Genomic DNA, 27,593 nt, shown 5'->3' on the forward strand with positions numbered 1-27,593 from the left:
AAAAGGTCTTAAAAGTTATTAAATTTGCTGTTAAAAAATGTGCAGATACCCTGCAGGATTCTTTATTGAGAACACATGCTGTTGGTAGCTGCAGTCATCAAGTCCAACTAAAGCAGTGATACATTGTATTTTATATACATTTTAGGGCATGTGCCTAGAGATGGAGACAAAGCACTTGGTAGACGACCTTAAAAAAAAAGCATGTAAATTAAATATTCAGATATAGGATCCCGCCCCATCATAACTATTCAAAGAATGGGACAGGGGCTCCAAGAGCCATTAAAGACAAAAGGTGACAGTGGTTTATAAGACTTAGAATAAAGAGAACAGGAAGTCGCTGGAAACTTTGCTTAACAGAATTATTCATCTGATGTCATCATCTTTACCTTAAAATACCAAATACAATGTACTTAACCCTCGTTTTTCATGTGATATAATGTCAGGATGTAAGATCAGCAAATGTTAAACAGATTCTTAAGATTCTTTGTAAACCCACACACTGTATGTTGTGTATTTCGGCATTATAAATGTAAGATGTGCATGTAAACACTATTGCAGAAAGAGAGTGATTTATTTGAATATAGTAAAAGCAGTTTTTATCACAATTATTTTTTTTATGAGAACTGCAAACCAGGTTAGAATTTATGTAAAGGATTTATGAATTTATGAAAAAAAGATCACTTAATCACTGTCTTTTTACATCTTTCTTAAAGGCTCAACTGCAGACAACAGTCAAAATGCTCTTTGTGATTTCAAAGATACCAGCCTCAGACTGAAGAACAAATTAAAACGGGAATACAAGCGGATATTGGTTGGTAATTCACAGACTGGTCATCGGGAATACCTGAACAATATTTACACTGATTTATATGTGGTGGAGAATGATACCGGAGGACGAGTGAACGACCATGAGGTGAGACAGATTGAATCAAATCAGAACAGACTGACTGCCAAAGAGACACCAATCAAGTGTAATGACATGTTTAAAATCCAGTGTGACACTGGTCAACAAAATGGAACTGACAAAGTGCTGACAATAGGGATCGCAGGAGTAGGAAAAACTGTCTCTGTCAATAAATTCATCCTTGACTGGGCTGAAGGAAAAGAAAACCAGGATATAGTCTTCATATTTCCACTTCCATTCCGTATGTTGAATTTGATTAAGGAAGAGTACAGTCTCATGGGACTGCTTAACAAATACTTCTTTAGTCCTGAAGAACTGTCCTCTCTTCCTGAAGATGATGGTAAGGTCATGTTCATTTTTGATGGGCTGGATGAATGCCGCTTCCCTCTGAACTTTAAAGAGGATGACGCATTTACAGATTTTAAAGAAAAAACAACAGTGATTAAGATAATTACAAACCTTATCAAGACACATCTGGTTCTCATCTGGATCACATCCAGACCAGCAGCAGCTGGTCTCATACCCCGAGACTACATTGATAAAGTGACAGAAGTGCGAGGATTCAACAATGAGCAGAAAGAGCAATACTTCAAAAATAACAGCAGTCCTGAGGTTTCTGAAAACATTATCAGTCATAAAAGGAAATCCAGGAGCCTGTACATCACGTGCCATATCCCTGTCTTCTGCTGGATCTCTCTCACTGTTCTTCAGCCTCTACTGGCTCAAGAAAGCAATGACAAAACTCCCACAACTCTCACAGGGATGTACACAAACTTCTTACTTAATCAGCAGCAACAGATGGAAAAAAAATATATACAAGATAATCCTGAACCTAAAGCCAAGGTGAAGTCTTTTGGTAAGATTATTCTAAAGCTTGGAAAACTGGCCTTTCAACAGCTGGAGAAAGGAAACCTGATTTTCTACAAAGAAGATCTTGAGGAATGTGGAATAGATGTCAGTGAAGGGTCATTGTACTCAGGGCTTTGCACCCGGATGTTTCAGGAGGAAAAGGTTTCGACAATAAATGTTTACAGCTTCATACATCTCAGCATACAGGAATTCCTTGCTGCTCTCTATGTGTTTTTGATTAGCAAAGACAAGAAAGCAAACCCATTTGTTGAATGCTGTATAGAAAAACTAACATGGAAACTCTCCAAAAAGTCACTGTTTAAGCTTCATAAGACTGCGATCAACAAGGCTTTACAAAGCAAGAATGGACACCTGGATCTTTTCCTTCGGTTCTTTCTTGGTCTCTCTCTGGAATCCAATCAGAGAGACCTAAAGTTAATGATGCCCAAACTGAAACTAAAAAAAGAGAACATTAAGGACACTGTTAACTACATCAAACAGAAAATAGAGACAGAAAAATCAGTAGAGAGGACCATCAATCTCTTCCACTGTCGGAGTGAACTGAAAGATGACTTTGTGGAAGAAATCCAGAAGAATCTGAGCTCAGGATATCTTTCAGCACAGAATCTCTCCTCTGTTCAGTGGTCTAGCCTGGTGTTTGTGCTCCTGATGTCAGAAGAGGCTCAAGAGAAGTTTGAACTGCAAAAATACAGAAGATCTGATGAAGCACTAATGATAATGCTGCCAGTCATCAAAAACACCAGAAGAGCACTGTAAGAGTTTTCTTTACATTCTTTACATTAAGTTTTCTTACAATTATATACAAAAGAGTTTGGTTCCAAAACGCAATAAACACCATTTAAAAAAATAAAATAAAAGTTAGTTTCCGCCAAAATTATTTTTTACCTCTAATACACTACTATGTCCAACGGCATTCATCACTCGATTCGTGAGGTCTGATCTCATATGTCTCGCGCATATACTTCAATAAGTGCTGAACGCAGTTGGACATAGTGGTATATTAGAGGTAAAAAATTATATAAATACTGTTCGGTTTCTCGCACAAACCGATCGTTTCGTGTCTTAGGACATCAATGTGTCTTCACGAGCCGCAGGGTTTAATTTGGATTTGTCTGTTGTTTTTTATTTACTCTTATAGTCCAAGTTCCCGCTGACTTGCATTATACCACTGACAGACGTCAGCGGTTGCAGTTAAAAATCATCATTTGTGTTCTACTGAAGAAACAAAGACACATCTTGGATGCGCTGGGGGTAAGCAGATAAATATAAAATTTTCATTTTTGGGTGAACTATCCCTTTAAGTGCACGCATGCACTACTTGACATAGTCTAGTGGGTTAGAGTAGTGTGTGCGCATATTAAAGTGTACGCTTTCACTGCGTGATTTAGTCTATTAAAATGCCTTTAAAATGCCCCCAAAATTCAATATAAGGGGCAAAAATGCCCCTGTATATACTTCATATTTATAAAATTGAACATCTATGTTAACCAATATTACACAAAGAGTGCCGTTTTTCTCCAAATATTAGCATGATTACAAATGTGTTATTGATTTTATTCAGCGTAGTTTAATGAACAAGAACTTAATATCAAGTGACTTACATTTTAGACACCAAATTATCTGTTTCGCTGTATTTCGCCAACGAAAATAGTTCCAAAGTCCACAGAATTGTTTTGCGTCTTTGAGCAACACTTCCTGAATGAATCAGCCGCTTGAATGAATCAGTTGAATCTCAATGATTCGCTCATTAACAGTGATTCTCTGCAACCTACTTGCGGGTTTAATTTCACATTTAAAGTGTCTTCATTTTTTAAAATTTCAAATAACAGTGTTTGACGTTTTATATGTTGAACATTAAAACATTTTTATGCATCTGTAACTGCTCTTGATTAACTTTACTAAAGTTGTCTATTCTATAGTTATACATTAGATTACAATTTCAGTACCTGAAAATCTTCAGTTTAAACCTACTTGAAAAGCACCATTTATTTAATTTCTATGTTTGTTCTGTTGTATTTATTTGTGCTATTACTCGTAATTTGATTATTTGTTACTATTTTACTACTTACTGTTTATTTGTCTAACAATATTTAAAATGTTTAATCTAGTAGCTTTTGGTGTCATAACCTTATTTATTGAGGTTAAACGTATCAAAAACAATGAAAACAATAACTATGCTTATTTTATAGGCCCATTTTCTTGTCTTTTACTTTTATTAATTTTTTGTTGTGGGGCCCGGAAAATTTCAGCGGGGCAAGTAAAAATATGAACCACTGGCCCAACTGGGCCAGCAGAAAAAATCCTTAGCGTTGAGCCCTGAATGGTTTCAATAATTTTAATATTTTCTGGTATATAAGTTACCCAGGAGCTCTGTTGACATAGACTTAGCTAACGTTAGCTACAGCTTGATGAATGGAGTCATTGAACACAGCAGGAGAGAACGCAACGTTAGCCAGCTAGCCAAAGCTCTGGTGAAAAATTATTTGCTAACGCTACCGTTTTTGAGGAGGTAGATTTTGAGGTGAGGGGACTGACAAGGCAGAAGGTAAAGTGGTCCACCATTCTATCAACAAGCAGACCTGCCAACCTTTATGCAATTTGCGTAGCGGATACGCATTTTGACTTCAAAGTACGCTGGTACGATTTGTCACTCTAAACTACACAAAAACCTGGTGATGCCTCTGTGCACACTCAGTCCTCAAATCAAGCAACAGCAAAAGAAGAAGAGTTCGACCAATCATAGCGCTAGGTTCTTCCCCCAAATATACTGTAAATGTTAGACCCAGTGACAGGCTGGCATGAAATGACTTGCATAATACTTAGTAAGGAGGCCATATAATTTTTGACTCATGGCTGAAGTTTCTCCAGCTCTCCCCAGGTTGGCAAAAAAAGCATCTCAAAATGCATCAGATTGATGCTTTAAAATATGGAATATTAAATTTTTCTACCCCTAGAAGGGTAATATCCTTCTCACCTTTTTCACCCCTGACCCGTTTTTATGCCTGGGTATAGCGACACCCCTGGGTAGTTGTAATCAATTCCTATGTACTCGACAAATGTGATTATTTTAAACGTGTGGTGGCACCAGATACTCTTTAATTGGTAATAACAAACGGAGACATAATTTATAGCATTAACAAGATGACTTGTTGAATTTTTTTTTTTGGAGTGATGACAATGTATTTTTAGTCCAATGCCTGTATACAAGATTAGTATTGATCAAGTTCAGAGGCTGTCATATATGTGGATCAAGTTACTTTTTGTGTATTTTCAATATGAAAAATAACTTTTATATTGATTCAATGTATTACTTGCATTTTGAAAAAAAAGTGTCATGGATTTATTTCATTTTGAGGGGAAAAAATTCAGTTTTTACAATAAATCTAAAAAATAAAAAAAAACAACCTAAAAACTTTTAAAACTTTTTGTCCTCCAAACAGGACAAAAACAGAGCTGTGCTTAAAGTGCAGTACTCAAATGAATCAAAAATGGTTTATAGCGTTTTGAAACCAAACTCTTCATATACGGTTGGTCTTTTGTAATTGGGTATAATTTTTACATAGATGACTTGCTGGCCTTGACTGTATAAGTAAGTTATGGCTATGATAACACATATCAATGTGTGTGAAGATATTAAATGCCAAAGTGTCTTCAGCATCAGACAAGTTGAACCTTGTTGAAGAGTTATACCTATTTTATTATTCTTAATTGTATCATAAATTAAAGAAACACTTATGTTCTCTACACAGACTACAGAGCTGTAATCTCACTTCTCAGTCTTGTAAAAGTTTGTTATCAGTTTTACAATCCTCAAACTGTTTTCTGAGAGAGCTCGACCTGAGTAACAATGACCTGCAGGATTCAGAAGTTAAGCTTCTTTCTGATGGACTGAAGAGTCCAAAATGTCAGCTGGAGATACTGAGGTTTGAAATCAAATACTTTATTGTTTGCATTAAGTTAATTATTAAAAATCACACTACTATGATTTGATTATGTATGCAATTCCATTTTGTTTTTATTGTTCAGATTTTCCAAATGTAATCTCACTGCTCAGTGTTGTGAGAGTTTATCATCAGTTTTACAATCCTCAATCTGTGTTCTGAGAGAGCTGGACCTGAGTAACAATGACCTGCAGGATTTAGGAGTGAAGCTCCTTTCTGATGGATTGCAGAGTCCAAACTGTCAGCTGGAGATACTGAGGTTTGAGTTCAGATACTTTAATAGTTTGCATGAAGTCAGGGGTTTTCAACCTGTGGGCCATCAGGGGTTTTCAGCACCCATTAATAGGCATGAGCAGCACCTGTCAATTCAGAAGCATACACTTTAGTAAACAGCTGCAAATGTGAGATTTTATTAGCAAATCTTTAGTCATCCACTAGAGGGGGCAATTTTACGATTCTCGCAGTTAATCATTGGCTATGGTTAGCAGCAGTTTTGATGGAACTGAATTTGAGCAAAAACAACTAAAAGCAAAATGGACTGATGGCTTGAAAAAAATCAAGAATACCAGAGATGATAAAAACTAAGGTTAAAACAAGCTCAGCCATCACTCTAAAGTCGGTAAGCTGTTTACATTTTTAAATTTCAGTTTTTAACTAATACTCTGTCTACACCAGATGCGAGAAGCATGATGCAACACAAAAATTCTGACAGTAAACTGATGCCTTGTTCTATTTCTGACATGTTCCAAATTGCCTGCATTACTTTTGACACAAACAACAAATGGATTTGCAATGCAATGCCTCACTTTGTTGCATCCAGTGTAGACCTCCTCAACCTATTGTGGCAAGGTGGAATGTGACAATGGTCTTGTCTGGTGTAAAAACGGGGTTTGAACACAATATATGAATATTACTTAATATGCTGCATAGAACTTGACGCATCCGAACATAATTGTTATGATGTTCACGTTGGTTGGGATTAGGGGGGCATGAGTGAAATTAGATAAACGTAGGGGGGCACTTGTCCTAAAAGGTTGAAAACCTCTGCATACAGAATTAATCTTAGCAGTCCCATTTTTAATAATTAGCTTAATGCAATCACATTTTGTTTTTATTGTTCAGATTTCCCATATGTAATCTCACTGCTCAGTGTTGTGAGAGCTTGTCATCGGTTTTACAATCCTCAATCTGTGTTCTGAGAGAGCTGGACCTGAGTAACAATTTTAACAGAATTCTATCACAATAAATGATTTTGTCACTGTACTGTCAAAAAGCACTGTCCTTCGGATGAGACGTTAAACCGAGGTCCTGACTCTCTGTGGTCGTTAAAAATATCAGGATGTCCTTCGAAAAGAGTAGGGGTGTAACCCCAACATGCCTGGCCAAATTTACCCATTGGCCTCTGTCCATCAAGGCCTCCTAATCATCCCCATACACTGGCTTCCTCACTCTGTCTCCTCTCCACTAATAATCTGGTGTGTGGTAGGCGTTCTGGCGCAATATGGCTGCCGTTGCATCATCCAGGTGGATGCTGCACATTGGTGGTGGTTGAGGAGATTCCCCCTTCCGTATGTAAAGTGCTTTGAGTATCCAGAAAAGCATTATATAAATGTAAGGAATTATTATTATTATTATTATTATTATTATAAAACTAAAGCGTTGCGCTGGAATACTCGTCTTCTGTAAGACCCGCCTTCTTTGATTTGATTGGTTATCTCATTCATTTTGACATTGACGAGCGCTGTTAGACTATTTAGACAGAGCAACCTAAAAACTTTTAAAACTTTTTGTCCTCCAAATAACAAACAGAGCTGCGTGTAAAGTGCAGCAGAGCAGCATCAAGAACATAAAATATTGAGGGACAATTTGGCCATTTCTCATTTTTGGGGAGACCCTCTAAATGTCTATGGTTCTATATCTAACATATACTCTACATTTCATAAAAGATATGTATCATATCTTTTACATTTAAAATGTATAATAAACTACTACACCGAGTTGTGCTTCTGAGAGTTCAGAGTTTTTCAGTGTTAGAGCACATTCTCCTTTAGTTGTGGATTTGAAAAAAAAAAAAAAAAAACTGAATAAATATGCCATGTGAACTGTTGCTGTGTTTGTAGATTGTCTGGCTGTATGGTGACAGAGGAAGGCTGTCATTATGTGTCTTCAGCTCTGAGTTCAAACTCCTCACACCTGAGAGAGCTGGATCTGAGCTACAATCACCCAGGAGATTCATCCATCAAAACCGCCCTCTGGATAAACTCAAGTATGTTGAGCAGGAAGAGTTTGAATTTATTTATTTCACACATTTACAAAAGTTCTAACGGAGAATTAGTTATACTACAGTGCAGTTGAATGCTTGAATCTGATTGTTTGACAAACATTCTAAAGTGTGACATCATTTCCAGTAAACACAAAGCTAAAGTAGTTCCAGGCTGCTCTTGACTGCATTAGTTATTTTGCCAAATGATTGCAGTTATTTCAAAGGTCCTTACGTCTTACAAACAAACAAAAAATGGGATAAAAACAACAAACTATTTTTATGATTTTCCCATGAAAAAGGTTTTATTATTTATGGGAAGCATGCTTTCTCCCACTCAATGTCCCATACAAACGAACACATACAGTACAGACACACACATGCACAGAAACTTGTTTGTGCTGCCTGGCAATTTCATCTGCAAAACTGTTTCACAACTTATGTAGTATGTCTGAAAAGGGACTGTATTAAGTGATGTCCGACATCTAGCTTTCCTTAATGGGTGTTGGTCAAAACACTGGATCCAGTCAGCTCCATTCAAAGGAGGTTTATTTGTTCCTAACACAATAGAGTACCTCAGGGATGACATGTTTTTGTAGGCCAACCCGGAAGTTAGCGGCGCACGGGTTCCCTCGATCGAAAGCCTATTCATTTTTCCCATAGACTTTTGGAAAATCGCAGAAAATAAGCTCTGTGTTTAACAAAGGGTTATGACACTTAAGGCCTTTGCACACTGAGTCCGAAATTCGCATGCGAAATTTTCGCACGTTAAAAAATAAATTCAACCTCACGTTATGTCAATCACGTTTGCACACTGCCTCCGAAACTTTCGTCCGTCAAAAAAATATTCGGATCAAAAAAATATTCGGAACCCATAGACTTTACGGTGTTGGAACTGGAAGCCCTAAAATGCTAACTCGCTTCCGGGTTTTGCCTACAAAAATGCATCATCCCTAAGGTACTCTATAGTAACTTTAATCCAGGTTGTACACAACACAGCTGTACACGGGCTTAACAGAGTTAATCTGTTTTCACTGTAGGGGAGTATGTGTATATATACAGGAATTGAAATCGGGTTTGTGTGTATGTATGCGTGTAGCCTACAATAGAAAGAGAATAAAGATATGAATTCATAAATAAACATACACATTTCAGGTATTATACAGAGACATTATATTTTATAGTTTACATAATCGTTAAAGAAATTCTCAAGTTAAATGTTATGAAAGAATTAAACTATATAATCAAGAATGGAATCTTATACCACCACCTAGTGTTCAAGTCACCTTTTTTTATATAGCACTTTTTACAATGTAGATTGTGTCAAAGCAGCTTTACAGTGATAATTGGTATATAATTTTGGCTGCACAGCAGCTCTTAAAGAAAATGTTGTCAATGCAGGCAGAACTGTGAAGTCGCTTGTGGGCGTTCCTAGTGCTGTCGCTCTAATATCATTGGTAGACTGCATTTTCTATAGATATGATCAGACGTGCAATCACAAATGATATATAAAACTAAGAAATCATTCTAATTTGACTAGGAATTAGGTTTGAAATAGTTAACAGTAACTTTCTGCTGTTGTAGAGTGTTGTGACTGCAGAGCTCAGTTCAATAAATCATTAACTAGGTTAACGATCGGTTTATCAACAAATTAAGCTCACTCATACTGTCAAAAAATAATAAAACGTCATTTGAATTTGACAAATAATCAATTTTCTTGTCCTTAATAATCAACATAATGCAGGAGAAACTGTAATATGAACTGCAGCAGTGCTAAACTGCTCACAGCATCATGTAATTAACAACACACAAACTATCAATGTATGAATCAAACTCACAAGACTGCCGACAGTTTCTTTTCCACACATCATTTTATTATATCCATGTATGTACAGTCAAATCATATAAAACAGTGAAATCTGTCTTGCCTGTACTTGAAACAGTGACGTGAGCTCCAGAGAGCCTTCACTCCTATTGGTTGTCGCTTGCGTAATTCGCTCCTGTTTTGCATAAAGTTGAAATATCTGAACGGTCACTGTTGCTTTTGTCACCGGAAGTCGCCAGTGCTCCATTGAAAAGAATGGGATCCTGTCACTTTGTCGCTGGCGGTGTGAACGGGGCTTAAGGCGACAGCGGCAAGAAACCCAAACTCCAACAGGTGGCAAACAGGTGTTAAAATGGAGAAAAAAACCTTGGGAGAAACCAGGCTTAGTCGGGGGGACATTTCTCCACTGGAGAACAGTGCTTTGTCCCATGGGATCGCAACATTCAAAGTATTTATTTCAGTTCCATCCAGTTGAGGATTGTATTCATCACGCCAGTATGGACGGTCTGTTGAGGAACTGTGGCACTGGCTTTCGTGTCGATGAGGCCTTCACAATGGATGATCTAGTTGACTCAATCTCTGCTGATACTTCAGGGCTGCGTTGTGGTCATGTCATGGTGCAGGTCCTCGATCTCACCTGGATACAGCCCGAATCCTGTTGACTACGGTAAACCTCGGGATAAACAGTAATACTAATATTAGCGTAGATGCCATTCTTCTTTTGAGGTAATAAGTACATCTGGTGTTATAGTAAGTGTTCCCGGTTCCGGCTGACCTAATTTATGCAGCCTAATAATCCTTTAACAGATTTGAAAATATAAATTGATGATGTGTTATGTGTATGCCAGGTTAAAGAGATGCGTTTTTAGTCTAGATATAAACTGACAGAGTGTGTCTGCTTCCCAAACAATGCTAGGAAGATTGTTCCAGAGTTTGGGTGCCAAATAGGATCTACCGCCTGCGGTTGATTTTGATATTCTAGGTATTATCAGCTGGCCTGAATTTTAAGATCGCAATAGACGTGAAGGACTATAATGTATTAAGAACTCGCTCAGGTACTGGGGAGCTAAACCATTTAGTGCTTTGTAAGTAATTAGCATGATTTTAAAATCTATATGATGTTTAACAGGAAGCCAATGCAGTGTTGACAGAACTGGGCTAATATGGTCATACTTCCTAGTTCTAGTAAGAACTCTAGCTGCTGCATTTTGTATGAGCTGTAGTTTATTTATCAGGTGAGCAGAACAACCACCCAGTAGAGTGTTACAGTAATCTAGCCTTGAGTTCCTGAAGGCATGTACTAACTGTTCTGCATTTTTCATTAAGAGCATATGTCATAGTTTAGATGTATTTTTAAGATGGAAGAATGTGGTTTTACAGATGCTAGAAACATGGCCTTCAAATGAAAGATTGGTATCAAAGAGCACACCCATGTTCCTAACTGACGACGAAGACTTAACAGAGCAGCCATCAAGTGTTAGACAGTGTTCAAGTTATTACGTGAAGAAGTGTTTGGTCCAAAAATTAGAATCTCTTTATTCTGAATTTAGTAGTAGGAAATTACTGGTCATCCAATTTTTTATATCAGCTATGCATTCCATTAATTTTGTGAACAGTAGTGCAAATAAACATATTTATGAAATAGACATTTTCAACTATATTTCTTGAATGTAAAAGGAAAATAAAACAGTAAAAATACAGAAATAAAATGGCATATAATACTCATCTATTGGTGTGGCCAAGAACTGGCAGAGCACCCATAGTTTGTAGGGGTCTTCCTCATCTGCTTACTTTCTCTTCATCGTCTTGGTATCAATGTGTGCTCAGCAAGACCGTTTTGGGCTTGAGCGCCACCATGTGGTGTTTTACTATAACTTCAGCAGCTCCAGGCAAGTGAACAAAAGCGCCAATCTCATTGGTCGGCGAGTTTTTAACGCGGCACATCAAACCAAAAAAAAAACAAACCCGAGGCGTTTTTTTTTTTTTTTTTTTTAAATGACACTTTTATGCCTGGCGTTTTTGCGTCAGTGTGCACACTCAAATTGGCCTCCTTTGTTTAGTCACAAGGGATTAAACGTCGGTGATAATCGCACATGATATTCATCCCAGTGTGTACAGGCCTTTAGAGTTAATGTACTTCGTTAATGTACTTTTTTGGCTACTTTGTACTTTCACAGAGTATCAAAAATATAAGCAACTTTTACTCTCTACTCCACTACATTTGAACTGACACTTACCGTTACTTATTACACTGTTAATGTGCCCCACAAGTCTGCAACTTTATCTGATGTGGCTTATTTCTTGGGCGATATTGCCATCTGCAGAGTATTGAAGGTATTGGATGCAATTTGCCCCTTATGTGTTAAACGAGGCTACTCCACGTGAACAGCTCTTGAGCTCCACCTGAGCAGCACTTTTACTATATAATGTTATTTCATGCATTCTGACTAATTTACATGGTTAAAGAGTTAGATTATCATGCTAAACATGGCCAAAGTTTCAAAACACGAGTTGGACGTATGACGGAGTATTTCTGTGCCAAACATACTCTTCCAAATCCTCACAAACTTCGGCGGGGTTTTTTGATTATGGGCCTGAGTGACGTAAACAGGGGCAGAATTCCTTGTACGGGCACGCACACGTCGACCAGAGTGAGAGAGCAAGAGCACGCCCATCAACGTGCGTTCGCTTTACGGAAGTCATCGGCAGCACTGCACAGGTCACAGGACTTCACAAAATCAACAATGTCACCAAAGAAGTGTGTTTTTGGTTGTGAGGGGAAGATAACCTTGCTTCCCAAAGAACCCAACTTTAAGTGGAGCTGAAAGTGTAAAAAATGTACTCTCGATATTTGTCATTAAAATAACTATAGAAACTGATAGTTGCAATTGCGTTTTTATTGGTTAAAACAAATGGAGAATATCTTGTGTTTTCTGTGGCTGCTCAGGCCCTCAGGATCAGCACTTATGTTTTCATAAACAAGGCCCAGTTCTACGCTGGATTTACAGATCTTTTGAAACTGAAAGATGGAGCGGTCACAGCAATAATGATCCCGATCATATCTGTATTTGAGTTTGGGAGTTTATCTGTACACTGAGTTTAGGAGTCTAAGTCTCCTAAGAGCTGCTGTAAAGCCAAAACAATCTCTGTCCATTAATTTTCATATTATGACTTTGAAGCTGCTTTGAAACAATCTGTATTGTGAAAATTGCTATATAAATAAAAATGACTTGACTATGTCATTGCAGTATACGCATCCTGCAGTATTAAGGTTAATGATTAATTGATGAATGTATTGTTAATTTAAAGGGCATATTGCAGGTTAGAGCTTCAGTGATTCAATGTATAGAAAAATAATGTATGAAATAGATTCTCTTGAAAAAAACACGTATAAATACGCTACATAGGCTTCTGGAGTCATTTTTGTGAGAAAATTTTACTTCTGCATCTGAAAAATGCCAAATCAGAAGTGATGTAACTCAAGGGAGTGTGATCAATATAAACAATAGGAAAACAATGGATCGCAATGACATTTCGGATGCTGAAAAAATTGTAAATGTTTATTCATACTCGTATCACAAACCACAGCCATACAATTAGCCTGCTATGTGTTTAAGAGAGCAGCGACAGGCCAGGATTAGACAAAATAACGGTCAAAATAGACAAATTGAGCTGTTGTGTGAGGAGAAGCAGTGGAAAACAGGGCAGGAGACTAATAAACTTCCTTAATATCAGTCTACACTAGCATTACGTGATATAGCGGTTTCTCACTGATTTGGTAACGTTAGCCAAAGTAAAAATAAAAAAACAAGACTTAAGGTGCACAATTCACGTTTCATCTCTCTGACAGATCCGTGATCATGTCTCCCGCCGGAGGCCGAACAGAAGTAGCGTTACTGTATGTGTTTCTTGTAATGTTATCCTTTATTCATTCATTATGTATTACGAGTTTATTCCGTGCCGATCACTGATAGTGTGGGGATGTATATGACACCGTGATTATGTAGTTGTGTGAACTTGAATGTATAGGCTATATACGTTTACAGTCAAGTTTATACATGGCATGAATGAAATTGGAGTGCATTACCAGCACATAATTCAAAACCGTTTTGTGTGAGTGTGAGACTGTATACATTTGTGTACATAATTTGTTCATCAGTGTTGAAATTGATTCAAGTAAAAACGGTGAAGAAGCATCGCGTGTGTACGTTTATTCATTTAATATAATCATTTACAGTAGTATTACAATGTTGAACTCCATCATATCGCCAGGATGATAATCCTCCGGTCTATAATGAACACGTTTTTCGAAGTAGATGCAGAAGTAAAGTCCCTTCTCTTCACCTGCACAAAACACACCCCGGCACTGAAGATAGCAGCGTGCTTCTTCTTGTTATTAAACCTCTGTACTCAATGTCCTCTGGACAGGCTGAAGTTTGTGCAACCTCCATAAACAGAATAATTTACCATGACGATGATAAATAGAATACAAAAACTACCGAAAACACACTGATTCACGACCGCTGTCACTGAATACCAGCCTACTCTGCACTGAGTCAACACAGAGCTCGGCGATCGACTCCCTTGAGTGACGTAAAATGACGCGACGCTGAAAAAAAAAGCGTTTTTTACAGACACTGTCACTTTATTTACTAAATTCATGCCCTTATGTCCTGCAAAACATTCCCGACCTGACAGGTCCCGCTAAATTTAGATCGTTTCCAGAATGTCACATTTAAATTTCCCTTAAAGAGAGAGAGTGATTGGGGATAACCAATATAAAATGATGGATAACCTATACAAGATTTGTGTTTGTTTTTTGTCTTTGACAGAAAAACTCTCTAAATGTCACAGAGAAAAATAGGCTACATTAAATACTGTCCCTCAAAACTATAGGCTAAGCCAAAAACATGAATAAACAAACTGTTGGCCTACTAGCTATACTGCAATATGAAATATTTTTTTAACAACTGACTGACTGACGACAGAATCAATAGGCCACCGAATGTATCTCCTGCAAAATCCGACCACAAAGGCTGAATATTCTCTCTGCATCCCAGCCACAAGTGCACCTTCAAAGGACACATCTTGCCAGGTTGCTCAGGGCAGGGAACTGGGAACTGTGTGAATGCCAGCAATGCAGAACATTTTGTTCACTTCAAGTTCAAGCAAAGCGCTGTTGTCAAAGGATCTCGGGAGTGGCCAAGTTATTGTCAGAACGCTCACTTCCACCCAAAGTGCACCAAAGTTACTGACCACTGCTGCTTTTTATTTAAAAGAAATCTGCAAGAAATCTTATCGGGTCCTGCAGGAGAGCCGCAGGAATGCAGACCTCTACAGTGACGCCACTCTCCATGCTGTCCAAATCACTCCAAAATGGTGACGTTCATTTGTGATCATTTTTTGCTGTTAACAACCCACGAAGTGACGGCAGTCCGCCACTAGACTGCAGTGTTTCCACATCAGCGCTTAAAGTACACATGAAATCAAAATTGAACTTATTTATTTTGTTAGCTCAAATTGCTAGTTTTGTGGTGAACAATTCATCTGTGCAAGTCAATCCACACAAAAAAAAAATAGTTTGGCTATTATTATATTTAATCAAAATCTGAAAATGCTCCTCCCCTCTGTAACGGTGCCCCTTCTCTGATGACATCAGCTTGACGGCTTGGGTTGAAAACGCGTAAACCACTCCTCTGCAACCGTTAGTCTGCTATGAGCGAGAGATAAAACTCTGCCCTCTATTCAATATTCTGTTTCACTTGGAAATACGTCACAACACTGGAGAAAGGATGTTTGCAACTTCCGGTTCACGGGGACTTTAAGCAATTTTCCAAAAAACAGAGTTGAGAAATATCTACAGATAATCCCGAAATGTCCAAGAAGAGAAAAATGTATACAGTCGGAAGGCAACTTAATGGAAGTTGGGAAAGCGAATACATATTTGTGACTTTTGTGTTGTAGTTTCGGTGGTAAAGGAGTAGAATATGCGTCTTCATTTTGACAGCAGACACAGAGCTAAGTATGCCACATTTAGCCTCAAGAAAAATAACAAATTGTCAAAGAATTAAAAGGCAGACTGCAATCACGGCAGGATATGTTCACAAAGGCGACAGCCCAAAGTGATGCAGCAGTGAAAGCTAATTTTATTGTGGCTGAAGAAATCGCCCGGGCTTCTAAGTGTTTTTCAGAGGGAGAGCAGAGCATGCTGAAGGTGTGTCAGCAGGTGTGTCCCGACCAGATACAGAGTTTAAAAATGTCAGCTTGCCAAGAAGCACCATCACAGACCAAGTTAAGGAGCTATCAGGAAATCTAACAACACAGCTGGCCAAAGAGACCCACAGTTATCTGGCTTTTTCATTAGCTGTTGATGAAAGCACTAGAGATGCACCTATCGATCACCAGGGATCAGAATCGGATGATTTTCCTCATGATTGGTCCGGATCAGTGATTGGCCGGTCAGTCTCACTTCTTACCGATTCCGAGCCGATCCGTTTTTTCCCTCCGACGGTGAAGTGACACACATCTGCGCGGGTGCCTCCTCTCTCTCACTCATCTCATTTGCTCTGGTTAAATAATGCTTGCATTGCGCGTAATTTTAGTAATTCTTAGCACATTTAGCGCATGCACCATTGATCTATATAGGTGGAGCGGACAATCCACGTTCAGTCTCAGAGTCAGAAGCCAAACAGCATCACACAACCCTGCTGAAAAATCCAGCTAAACCCAGCTGAACACCAGCTAACCCCGGCTGGGAGACCAGCTTAAATCAGCTACTTCCAGCTTAAACCATCTTAGGCTAGTTTTAGCTGTTTTTTTCAACAGGGAAGTACCAAAATGAGTGGCTTACTGCACTTAAACGGTCAAATACATACAAAATTATGCCAAAATGCCAGTCTTGGCGATTATTCAGATAAACAGAGTCAGTTTTGGATCATTATAGTTGAGAAAGAGAACGCATTTGTGTAACAGTATTGGACCCGTTCATAAACTCTTAAAAGAACAGCAGTCCAATATTCCTGCTGCTGTCTGTCATGTTAATCAAAGAACAAAAGACAAAAAAAATCACTTTCTGCTCTTGACTGAATACGTTTTTATAACTTTAATGGTAAGAATGAATCTGTATTTAATAATAAAACACTACAGAAACTTAAGTAAACATGTAAAACAACACTGGATGTTCTATTTTACATTTGATTTCTTTCATTTCTGTAGTATTTCTTACCTGAATAAAAACCTACTTAACCTGAAAAACTTAGTTTCATAGCTCTCTTCATTCTATTGCATTTATTTGTGCTGTTGTTTGCAATTTTTTTATTTGTTCTTATTTTATTACTGACTTTTTACTTGTGTTTTTTTTTTTTTATGAAAGTAAAGCAGGCGCAATGATATTACGCAGCGTCTCTCACAAATGTCTCCATGGTTGCAAGGCACGCTCCCTGTGCAAGCAGGGGGTCACAGGCTCTGCGTAATATCATTGCGTCTGCTGCACACATGGTACGGCAGCAAAGTTCCTTGATTATTACGCCAGAATGAGAGTATAGTTCCTAGCCATATCGGCCTAGATATCATTCATTTTCTGTCAGTCTTAGTACACGATGTAACTACAGAAGAGTCAAGTTTTAAATAGGAAAAATATCAAAACGTTTTGGTCATTTTTGAATGAGATGCTAACAGTCTAATCAGATTCAATGAACTATGCTAAGCTATGCTAAAAGTGGTACCGCCAGACCTGGAGATCGGCTGAATGGATTCGAAAACGGTAAAACTCAACTGTTTAACTCTAGGGGAGCTGGAAAATGAGCCTATTTTCAAAAAAAAAAGCACTTTATATACTCCTTTCCTAAACACCCTCAATTACAGTTTTTCTCAAATGCTACAACACAAAAGCCAATCCTCTAAACCAAATGACCAGTTGTCTAAACACATTTACTAAATCTAGCCATCATTTTCCAATATTATAAACACATTTCACATGAAGACACAATTCACAAAACACAATCCTCCGTTCTCATAAATCTTAAAACATTTTTCTTTACTAAAACACAAGTTGCAAAAGAACTCTGCTCATATTCTCAAATGAAAGCTCATGTGATGCAAAATGCTTGCCACAGTCAGCAATATTTGAACACAATGAACACACCTGGCGTCATTCATTACACACAACGACTCAAAATAGAAGACACTTGTTGCTAATGCTGTGACCACATGTATAAAAGCAAGTTCAGAGTGCACAGTTTGCTGTAGATTCCAAACAAACACAATGGATGAAGGCAGAGTCAGGGGAAGAGGAATCCGAGTCAGAGGAGGGAGAAGAGCTGGCCATGGAAGAAGAGGAGCAGGCCAACGAGGAAGAGGAGTTCAAATCAGAGGAGGAAGAGGAGCAGGCCAACAAGGGAGAGGAGAAGGTCCAGGAGGGAGAGCAAGACAACCTCGCACCATCATTACGGATGAGATGCGAGCCACAGTCATTGACCATGTCATTGTCCATGGCATGACAATGGCTGAAGCAGGACTACGAGTCCGTCCAAACCTGAGTAGGTTCACTGTGGCCACCATTATCAGGGCATTCAGACAACACAACAGGTATTGTACTCTATTGCTTTCTTTGTCACAATACAATTTTACAAGCCTGTGAAAGTAGTCTATTGGTTTCAAATCAGTTGTTACTGTATTGTAAAACATGTCAATTGACAACACATGTTTCTTTCTTTAGAGTTGAAAGAATGCCACATAGAGGTGGGAGGGTTGCCATATTTACAGCGGCACAAGAAACCCGCATTGTGGATATGGTTCGTGAGAACAACCTCATCAGACTCCGGGAGATCAGAGACAAAGTCATTGCAGATAATGTCAACTTTGAGAGCTTTGATGTCAGCTTGGCCACAATAGACCGAGTTCTCCGGCGCCAAAAGATGCGGATGAAACGGGTCTATAGGGTTCCCTTTGAGCGCAACTCTGCGCGACACAAAGACCTACGTTACGAGTATGTACAAGTAAGTATACATCCATGTTCACAGTACAGTTAGTGGACATACTGTGTTGCTCAGTGGCCTGCATTACTTCTGGACAATACTGTGCTACCTGATTGACTGTTGTTCTGAACACCTGTGCACTTTCACATTTTCACAGAGGATATTACAGTTGGACACGATGGCGAATCCATCCTTGGAAGAGGTACTCATGAGGTCTGGCCATTCCAGGGCGTTTTTCCCACGGTGCCTGGCAAGAGACAATATAGCCTGCGATGTGGATGAGGTGATGTGGCCCGATGCAGCTCAGCGACATGATGCCGCACAGTGATTGTGGTGTGTGTGTGTGTGCGGTGTGAATGAAGTAAATAAAAAAACTTCACACCCTGATCATGTTTTCAAGAGTACTGTTGTGTGCAATAGATTCTGTTTTTGCATTGAGTTGTTACAGTAGTGTACGTGCAGAATTTACTATAGATTTATACTCTTCATATGAAACTCACAAATCTAAATGCCTAATCCTCTGCAGAGATCTAAGAACATCCATTACTGTAAAGTTTCTAAAAATATGCATTGGCAGTTATGAAACAAAGAACCTTCTCACAAATTGAGCATTGTGTTTTCAATTGTTTTGCTGTAGTGTGTAATGATGTGTATAGTGTTTACATTTTTGAAAGCCTCGATCTGCTCTTTTGGTGTGAAAGTTTGAGTTTTGAAGTGAGAAGGTGTGGTTGTGTTTATGTAGCTTTAGAAAAGGGTGTTGTGTTTAGACATTGGGGAACATGGAGGAAACGTTTGTGAAATGTGTTTTAGCATTTGAGAAAAACTGTAATAATCACCACAGGAAGCAGATATCCGTGAACATGTTTCACCACTTTAATAAACGTGCAATGAGTCAACTAATCGCTTAAAATTAATGACTACTAGTCGACCAGAACAATCTTTATTCAAGGGCAGCTGTACTTCTGAGGCAGAATGACCATCTGATGATCTACAACTAAACAGAGAGAGCTTTGATGATACACTTCAATTCTCATTTCTTGCTAGAAATTACATCAAAAATCGAAAAAGTTGGTCAAAAACATACATTTACACACAAACTTACCGCCAACCACAACTTTTAGATGCAGTCAGGGCCGGCGCGTGCCTATAGTTGAACTATACAGCCGCCTAGGGTGGCAGCATAGTGAGGGCGGCAAAAAAAGAGAGGGATTTAGTTAAGTTAATTAATTTATTTATTTTTGGGACATTCGTTTGGAATTATTACTTGTATCAAAAGGTTATCACCCGATTAGTTATTCTAAATCTAAATTATCTTTCCAAGTAGGCTACCAAAACCCGCCCCAACCTAGAGCTGCATATCACTGAACAAAAAAAAAAACGGCGTTTTGAACGGTGAGTGGACTGAGTTTGCACGATTGCAAATTCTCATAAAAACAAAGAAATTTAGAATTATGTAAATAAGAGATTCAATGTGTGACAGCTTCATTTATTAGAACAGAACGTTGTGAGATATGACAACTTTTTAGTGATTACAGAGGGAGCACTATTTACGCGCCTTCTGCCATGCTCCCTTAGGCCTATTTTCTGTTAAAATTAACAGTAGTTTGTGAACGTAGTGAACAGACGTCCTCTTTTTGGTGCTCCGTCCACGAATGGAGCTGTCCCTGGAAATGTCCCCGTTTTATAGGTCGTTCAAAATAACCTGCAAATACATCGCAAAGAAAGCCCGACCAACATACATCAGCCTGTTGGTTATCAGAGCAATCGTGTAGTGATCATGTTCAACAACAGAGGGGGCTGTGCAGCTACACACTGCTACTCGCGCACACTGCTAACCTGGACCAGAGCAGAGCGCCATTATCATCAGTTATCAAAAGAAACATTGTTATCTGTTTCGACTTTCAAGGTAGTAACATAACTATTCATGTTAAATTAAAGTAATATGGTTATGTGTTTTATAATTGTTTTGGACAGTTTAAACGTCTCCAACGCAGCAATTTCCACACGTCTTATCAAGTGGTGATGGTACACTCAGATATGAATAAATAAATAATACACTTGCAACTTACTTAGTGCTTATAATGAGTCTAAAATGCAAAATAATTATTAAAAATAGTTACAAGTTTAAAAAGTTTAAATTTCTGTAGGCTACAGTAGGCTAGCCCAGCTCATAAAAATGAAAATATTAAATTCACTAATAATAACCTGCAAATACATCGCAAAAAAATGTTTTTTTTGTTTTCTTTTGTTTTTTTGTTAGGCCTGGTTAATAGTGTAATACTTTTTGGTGAATTGTATTAAAAGCAGAACAAAAATTCTTATAAAATTAAATCACAATAATTATTAATGTAATGATATAGTGAACCTGCAAAAGTGGAGAAAGCGGAGGAGTCACGTTGCTCACATTTGTGTGCACAATATTTATAAATGCCATATATTTATAACCTATATTCATAATGGAGAGCTGTGCATACGCAAGTGACGGGATTTTGGGTATGCAGAGATCCGCTTACACACCGTCGCAACTAGCTACTAGAAATACCACCGATTTGCGGCTTTCGTGTGTCTCACTGAAAATGAACTAGAGACTTGGGTAACACTTTACATTAAGCTTCCCATTGTAAAGGGTTTATAAAGGTGTTTGTTAATGAGTAATAAGTCATTTACAAATGCATTATAAATCATTAATAATGCAGTTATAACTGCATGAATAAAAAGGGTGACTTTAATGCAATACCTGCCAAATAGTGAACCGTTTTTAACTCACATGTTATAAATTCTTAATAAATGTATTTATTAACACTTATTTAACTCATAACCAGATTCCTGGTTTATTTCATGATGCAGCAAAAATTGACTTACATAATTAGACTGAAGGGTGTTGTATTTGTGCTTTTCTTATTAATATCTCATGACTGACACTTTTCTTACTATGTTGTTTACCAGAAGTTTCTGTCTTACCCATGATACTCTCATTTTTTAAAGACAAAATTCCAACTTTATTTTGAAAATAAAACAAAATATAATAATCATAACTTCATTGGATATTAATAATGAAAAATTGTATTCCAGTATTAGTTACCTGTGAACCCTAATGCAAGGTGGACACTTGTGAACCATTTATTAATGAGTTATAAACATTAATAACCTGTGAAAGTGAACCTTAATGTAAAGTGGAAACCTGTGAACCATTTATTAATAGGATTCAAAAATTAATAACCTGTGAAAGTGAATCTTAATATAAAGTGAACACATGTGAATTATGTATTTATTAACTATTAATGTACACACATAAGATAGTATTTTTTTCAGATGAAATATTTTGTTTTTGATGCATGTCTCAGTAAACACAACTTTAAACTTGAAACAAAAAAACAAAACAAAAAGTTATTTTACAGCATAAAATCACAGAGCATGACTTCTCATGAAAAGTGGCTTATGCAAGTAAACTGAAATTAAAACATTCAGAGAAACAATCAAGTATTCCAAAAAAGATAATAAGCTTCACCTATAAGTCAAACATATTTGACACAAACGAATAAAATATAGTGATAAAGGCCACTGTAACTTGAGTATTAGGCTTTGGCCATCCGCACTTACAGTACCTGCGTGGGATCGGTTATTTGTTTAAGATTACTACAAACTAACACAGCGATTACTCATATACAGTCTGCGATTTCACCTCAGTTAGCTCACCCTTCAAATCAGCAAACACAAATTTTCACTTCAAAGCATGTTGGAACCATAGACTGTAAAAAAAATATGGACGTAGTGTCCGTGACGTCACCCATAGAGTTCTGAACAGCAGTTTTGAAGTGAAAATGAGGCCGTGCCATCTTAGCTACGCGTCACCTCACGTCACTGCCGGATAACTGAAAATGGGTAAAGAGGCGGGACGTGGTTTGAGCTGATATGACTGGTTGCTGAAACCACGCCCGCCTAGATCGACGTGACCATTCTAGCAGTCAAAGGAGCTATCTATCTATCTTAGATACGATCTAAAATATTAATGAAGATAAGTTTTATCATTAGAAAGGCTAAAGGTTTACTGTCAATCTACACACATCAGTCTCGAATATTATGCAGCAAGACATATTTTATAATTGTATAAAATAATCGAGCACAAATACGGCTGAGATGCCAAATTCAGCGGCAGCTGAGGAATGACGGCTCACAGACAGCAGCGGCATCTACCTGTCACTCAAGTGACCACGCCCTTAATTATGCAGAACTTTAAGGCTTAATATAATTTAAACGGATGAGCTAGAAAAAAATTCACCCCCCTCAGAGTTGTCATGAAGGGCAAAATTAGCAGTATAGACTAAAACCACAATTTGAACCAACTTGTAAACATGTTTTTTTCTGCTGTAAACTTGGCCAATTTAACATGGGACTCTATGAGATTCTGCTCTCTTTTGGAGCCTGTCCCTAGCGGCCAGTCGATGAATCGCAGTTTAAGTCACTTCTGTATTGGTTTCACGAGAGACTGGGGGAGGTTGCTGCTTGAGTAAATCTGATCAAGCAATGCATCTGATTCTGTTTGAATTGTTCAATCATTCCGCTTGGTTGGAACAGTATGTGTGACTTCTTCTCATGATAGTGTCTTTAAGTCTTTATATGATGCTCACTATCGCCAACTCCTGTCATATGCCAGAATTAACATGCATAATAGCCTACTGCTACTACTTATAATAATAATAATTATAAAAAGAAGAAGAATACATTGCTTATTATACATTATATTGTCACATTTGGTGTAAAGAGCAGTGAGGAAGTAGGATTCAGATGCAGCATTTTTTTTATTACGAAGATAACTATAGTTATAGAAAACTAGACGTGACAATAATATATTAGGCTATACTTTATATACTCTTTATATATGTCAGGTCACATCACTCTTTCAGGTCACATCACTAAGCATGCGTGTTCTGGCGTGTGACAGGAGTTGGCGCTAGTGAGCATCCAATAAAGCCTTGCCACTATCATGAGAAGAAGTCACACAGTTAGTACTGTTCAAAATTTGTGTTTAATGTTACTGATTTGATGGGTAAACTAAAACTAAATTGACATTGCAGACTATGTTTTTCAAGTGTTTATATTATAATCGCTGTTTTAGTTTGTATATTATATATGTAATCACTGTGTTAGTTTGTTATCTTAAACAAATAACTGCTCTGGTGCTCCCTCTTCTGTCGCACACAGGTACTATGCAGATGGTCAAACACTAAAGTTACAGTATCCTTTATCATGATATCAAGAATAATTATGAATCGCTTATTAATATTTCAACAATAAAATGTCACCAGGAAAAAAAAAAAAAGATCTTCTGTGTCTGCTTTAATAAATACATAATTCACGTGTTTTCACACTACATAAGGTTCACTTTCACAGGTTATTAATGTTCATAACTCATGTTTCCACTTTACATTAAGGTTCACTGCATCATGAAATAAACCAGGAATATGGTTTTGAGTTAAATAAGTGTTAATAAATACATTTATTAAGCATTTATAACATGTGAGTTAAAAACGGCTCAATGTTTGTCAGGTTTAAAGTCGCCCTTTTTATTCATGCAGTTATAACTGTATTATTAATGATTTATAATGCATTTGTAAATGACTTATTACTGTCTGTAAACTGTCTATGTCGAACTAAGATACTGACCGCCCAATTTATCAGCGGCCCACCAGGAATCCTCCTGAATCTTCTAGGAGATGTTCTTACTATTTAACATAAGTGTTTGCATTTGTAGTTAGTAACGTGCTGATTATTTTTTACATTGCAGAGTGAAAAAAGAAAAATCCGACATGCTTTTGTATTAGTGCAAGTTTATTAATAAATCACTAAACAAAACCTCAAGTCTTTCACATCTCAAAGATCGAGTTTAACTGAAGTGGGGGCGGCACGACGAGGTTTTGCCTAGAGCGGCAGTTGAGCTTGTGCCGGCCCTGGATGCAGTTAGAAATCATAATTGAAATATAATGTGATCAATCGCTTACAGCCCTGCACTGCTGTGTGTGTCATAAACCTGAAATAAAAAATCACTAATATAGACAAACAAACCTGTGTGTGTGTGTGTGTGTTTACTGACTAACTGTGTCACTGTGTGTTTTCTAGTGTGGATCACGGGGGAGAGATCAGGATTACAGCAGGAGTACGCAAATGTACGTCTACACACACACACACTTTCTCTCTCTTCATAACTGAATATTAAACATTAACAGGTCTGTCTCTCAAAAACATATAATAACACTTAAATTCAGCATTTACTTTACAGCATATTACAGAAAGATCTTAACTCTAGAATCATATCTTATCTGTTTATAGCAATTTCAGTAAGAACCTCATACAGGACAAAAGAAATGTCATTCTGCAGGTTAAGTGCATTATCTTATCTTAAAAACTGTCCTAACTTTAAGACAACCCCACTGATGCCCTAACTTCAAAATTATTTGAAACTGCAAAAATTACATCATAGTGTTTATGTAATTATTTCCTCCATTTGAGTTATTTCTATAGGGACTTTTATTTTGAAGTGTGGTTCCGCAGGAGAACGGAAGATGGCACTGGACTTATGCAAGTTAATAGCTGTGTCTCATTTCATTTAATTTTGAAGAGGACGAATCCTGTGAAGGATGCGGTATATGGAGTTAGCCAGAATTAAAGGAGACGTCCTTAGTAGGACACACAGGCAGGAAAGGAAACCGGAAGTATATCGTTGCTATGCCAACGTGTTCACGGCAGCCTCGTTGCGCTCTCAGCAAATGAATGAAAATTATTAATACATTTGTAAAGTAATTTGAAAAGAAAATGTATTTACTTGTTTTATTTTGGTTAATGCTTGAGGAGCTTATGTACAACAGATATATCTGTTACAGAGGATATTCAGAAGAACAAAGATTAAAACAAAAACAGGCTTGAAACTACTTACATTTTAACACCCTTTTTTCACTTGTACATCTGCCGACGCTGACATTAAAAAAAAAGAAATCAAATAAATGACGGTTGTTATCAGCGATGCAAAGAATTGTGGGGTATCTGTAGCAGCGAAGGATACACCTCATGCATCCTCTGAATTCCTGTGGAAGAAGGACACATTCGAAGGTCACATTCAGAGAGTCCTACTTACTTTTGATACAGCCTCAATGATGTATGCAACCTTCGAAATGAGACACAGCTAATGATTCATGATCACAGAGTTACAAAATGAGTAGTTAAATTAAAGTTTTAACGTGAAATTAGTACATGTAGTTTTTTTCTTATCTGATTGTTTAGTAGCTGGTTGATAAGGGCACAAGGTCAGACATGTATATTTTATGTGTTTATATTTTGTATATCTTTGCCATCTTTGTGCCGATTCAGTTGATCTAATTAGATGTAACGATGTAGCGGTTATTAATCAATTTATGGGTGGAATATGAATATAATAATTCATAAGGTTTTATGAATTATTATGTACATATTGACCCAAGGGGGAATTAAACATATATTGTGAATCAGTTACAACGAATTATAATTAATTACATATATGATTAGTTCAGGTTCAATAATTATTTAGAGAAACTACCAGCTCGTCCAGCAAACCGCTGCTTCTCATAGAATATTATGAACTGAGTTATTCTCTGGCCATGAAAATAACCTGCTATTATAACATCAAAGCATAAAGCGATCGAAAAAACATCAAAGTGACTTGGTCTTCAGTTGAAAGAACAAACAGAACAATCGAACATGAATTAAGTGTTTAATATATGCAGCTACGACTACAGAGATTATTCATCTAAATATATATACAAGACAATACACACCTATGTACAAGAGTGGAAGTAGAGAAGGAAAGAGAGAAGGCAAGTAGCAAACTCACAACCAGTCCTAAGCCAGCACGGAAATCAGTTTCATCATCTAAGATTGAGAAACGGCAGTATACTTGCATTGGTTGTGTGTGTCGAATTTCAGTTTAGCGCTGGTGCAGTTCGTTGGCTTCCTCCGTTCCGCGGGAAGGTTTGAACTGAGGACTTGAGAGTGAGTTTAGCTGGAAGATGGCGGTCCCGAAGCTGAGCGCGTGGTCACCGGAGATGTCCGGGAAAGACGTGCACGAGATGCTCGTGAGACAATCGGGAGAACACGCAGGAGAATCCTGGTGTTCCTTTTTATGACAGATAGGCCGACACCTCCTTGAGGTGGAATGGCCAATGACATTGATGCAAAGTTGGCGGGCAAGCTCTTTCTTTGTCTGGTCTCCTAGCTGAATTTGCATACTTAATGACTATCAGATCGGATTTTGAGATGGAGTGCGTTCTTCACAGTATCATTAAACACATAGAAAAATGCATTTGTCAGCTGTGTGACATATCTCAATGAATAGCTCGAGTCCGGAGCTTTACGGAGAGATCAAACTCGATACATCAGAAATGCCTATAAAAGAAGTTATGGTTTACAGACAGAATTCTATCATTAAAATGCACACTAGCACAAATACACTCATTTAAACACTAGAAAACATGCATACGCTTCAAAATACAGGATGGGTATATGTTGGCATAGTTGTATTTTACATACAGTCAAAAATGTATGTTTGTGAGTTTCTGTATGTGTCTGTGTGTGTGTTTTTGTGTGTGCCTGTGTGTGTGGGGTGTTGGAATGTGGATCTGGTCAGTCTCTGGGGGGGGGGGGGGGGCGCCGCCCCCCCGGCTCATTTTGAAGTCACCAAAGTGAGGAAGTTGGGAGTTTTTCTGTTTACCCTCACAGGTCCACAAACCTGCCAAAAGTCACAGCCGTCCATAGCCGATTTACTGATTTATAAACAAAGTTCATCAGGTTA

At 37.7% G+C, this 27,593-nt stretch overlaps 1 protein-coding gene and 1 pseudogene across 1 annotated transcript; both read left to right on the plus strand.

The window, feature by feature from the left end:
* LOC137024923 (NACHT, LRR and PYD domains-containing protein 3-like) overlaps positions 1 to 27,593 on the plus strand; it is a 36,935-nt pseudogene that overhangs the window by 7,446 nt on the left and 1,896 nt on the right.
* On the plus strand, positions 11,774 to 19,860 carry LOC137024922 (uncharacterized). The gene is made up of 3 exons (XM_067392877.1): positions 11,774 to 18,386; positions 18,517 to 18,796; positions 18,933 to 19,860. The coding sequence occupies exons 1-3, from the start codon at positions 18,064 to 18,066 to the stop codon at positions 19,101 to 19,103; spliced, it is 774 nt and encodes a 257-aa protein (XP_067248978.1). The 5' UTR covers positions 11,774 to 18,063; the 3' UTR covers positions 19,104 to 19,860.

The sequence above is a fragment of the Chanodichthys erythropterus genome, chromosome 8 (genome assembly GCF_024489055.1).
Source record: "Chanodichthys erythropterus isolate Z2021 chromosome 8, ASM2448905v1, whole genome shotgun sequence".
In the NCBI taxonomy this organism is placed as follows: domain Eukaryota; kingdom Metazoa; phylum Chordata; class Actinopteri; order Cypriniformes; family Xenocyprididae; genus Chanodichthys; species Chanodichthys erythropterus.

Coding starts and splice junctions, on each gene's coding strand:
- LOC137024922 (XM_067392877.1), top strand. CDS start 18,064: ATGGATGAAGGCAGAGTCAGGGGAAGAGGAATCCGAGTCAGAGGAGGG. Junction 18,387..18,516: donor GCATTCAGACAACACAACAG/GTATTGTACTCT, acceptor TTCTTTCTTTAG/AGTTGAAAGAATGCCACATA. Junction 18,797..18,932: donor TACGTTACGAGTATGTACAA/GTAAGTATACAT, acceptor ACATTTTCACAG/AGGATATTACAGTTGGACAC.